Source organism: Halyomorpha halys, unplaced genomic scaffold (assembly GCF_000696795.3).
Source record: "Halyomorpha halys isolate HHAL.00 unplaced genomic scaffold, Hhal_1.1 Scaffold28.1, whole genome shotgun sequence".
Lineage (NCBI taxonomy): Eukaryota > Metazoa > Arthropoda > Insecta > Hemiptera > Pentatomidae > Halyomorpha > Halyomorpha halys.
Genome location: NW_027110130.1, coordinates 107,004 through 109,122, shown reverse-complemented (window position 1 = coordinate 109,122; position 2,119 = coordinate 107,004). Strand labels below are relative to the sequence as shown.

The 2,119-nt window shown below is 31.9% G+C and overlaps 1 protein-coding gene across 1 annotated transcript in view; it reads right to left on the bottom strand.

Annotated features, from left to right (window-relative positions):
• Positions 1-2,119, bottom strand: part of Ranbp21 (exportin-5-like protein Ranbp21) — a 47,618-nt gene that overhangs the window by 13,538 nt on the left and 31,961 nt on the right. The window contains exon 12 of the mRNA XM_067048227.1: positions 1,456-1,665. Within this exon, the coding sequence (XP_066904328.1) occupies positions 1,456-1,665 (210 nt within the window). The remainder of the gene's footprint in view (positions 1-1,455; positions 1,666-2,119) is intronic.

Here is a 2,119-nt window from a genome sequence, read left to right as displayed (position 1 = left end):
AAAATAGAAATCAAGAAATAGTGCTAATGAATAATATTCAGAAAGTAAATCATTTGGAAAAATCCCTAACTGTTGTGCAACAATCAATGTTTACATGTAACCTCAAGGCAGGTTTTGGTTTTGGAGGGAACAGTTGTTGTATGGAGAGAGAAGAGAAAGGATGTCTGGAGGATGAGGAGGTCCTCATCAATTTCTGTCCAGCAAGAGTAGGAAGCCATTTTGGACGCCAGAACAAAAGAAAAAAGAAGACACCAAGGGATCACCAAGGAAGATTGTGAGCTTGGTTAGTTTTGCTATACATAAAAATAGATTCATGTATAAAGAGTTATTAAGTTGATTAATTGTAATTATTGTAAATGCCTGTTTCTGATTGCCTAGCAACAATACGCCCTGAGATTAAGAGTCTTTTTATATAATAAAATTATATTATCTATTTGATATTAAAGTTCTTAACTTGAACCTCAAGTTATCTCTTATACTTGAAGAAAGTTAAAAATGATTCAAATTCATTTATTTTATTTTTTATAAATATTAAAAAATTATTACAATATAGTTCTGCTGTTCTTTCTCCGCTTTCAACTTGTTAATTTATTTATATATTTTTTTGTGTTGTTCACGGAATAGGTAACACCCCTAAGTTTTCTGTAATCTACATGTAAAGGTATTCGCCAGTGGTCACAATTCGACAAATGTTTATATAGGAGTATATTTTATTTATATTGTGGGCATAATGCTTCGGGGTTTTCGTTATTTTCAAGGGAAAAAATAACATGGCGCCTAAGGAGAAATTTGTTATTGTCATATCTTTTTTTTTTTCCTTTCGTGATTATATTTTTTTCTTTACTTTAACTCACCGCCTTCTCCGCTGAGCGTGGGCAACGATAAACATATAACTAAAGATAAATCAAAATTTGCGGTTATAAGCTACAGCTAAAGACAGATTTAGAATTTACTTTGCTGCTTTAACATTAATTAATAGTGTTTGCTAGTCTAGAGCCTTATTATAGTTAGGTTTATATCCTGATAAAAATAATAATGAGTCCATGCATTGTGATCGGTGACACGTATAACACGTAAGTCAAAATTTATTGTGTTGAGTGGGCAGTGTCATACTGTCAGAATTTAAGGAATTCACAAACTTTGCAAATTCCCAGAATGCATTAAACTATTGGTAGAAAGTTTTGTCTTCTACAATCACTTTGAAGTGCATGGTACACGGAATTCCACCCCAGACATCAACCAAAATTGACCTCGTCATCGACTTGTAGGTCATTCCTGCCCTATCACATCAGCTGGTACGATGGATTTGAACTGTTTGATACGTTTGTTGTACAGGAAGCCTTAAAAAGTATGAACCTAACAATACTCTAAGCATACGAGATTCATAGAATCTGCTCATCTTAGGTTAAAGTCTGCAGAGCATTCAACAAAAACAAATATAAACTTAAAACTTACTTGTGATCTGTTTTGGCCATTAATATCATCAGAACTAGGCTCAACAGGAGGCTTATCCAATCCCACGTAAGACATGAACGCAGGCGTAGACATGAATGCTGTCGAAGCCATGTTATTCCATGGGCCGATGACAGGAGACATCACTTCGCCAATGAATCTGCACTCTCGGTCATAATCGCATAAGTGATTACTAATCAGAAGTAAAGCTTCCTAAAACATTATAATTATGCAAAGATTAAATCAGAGACTGAAACTTTCGATTACAGATTAATTTTCATTTTAGTTAACTAAAAATAAAAATTTCATCGAAATTTGTATCACCAAACATAAGTTTCTTATATGAATTACTAGTTCATTATTATTTTTTTTTTCAAATTGCAATCTAATTAACCAAAAAATCTTTTTATACGTATAAATGATTGACCGTATTTTTAAAAATGGTGTGGTAAAAAAATGGAACAAAATATAGGTAACAACCATTTATTTGCCTACGCTTCGCCCCACTTTGTAGATCTTTATTAAGGCTAGAAAAGATACAAAAACAACTAAAACTATTTTGACAATGTAGGATAATAAGATATTGATCATGTAGGATAATAAAATACACAAACATAAACTAAGGTAGGGTTAGGTTAAAAATTATGTAAATATAAATGAATAAAAA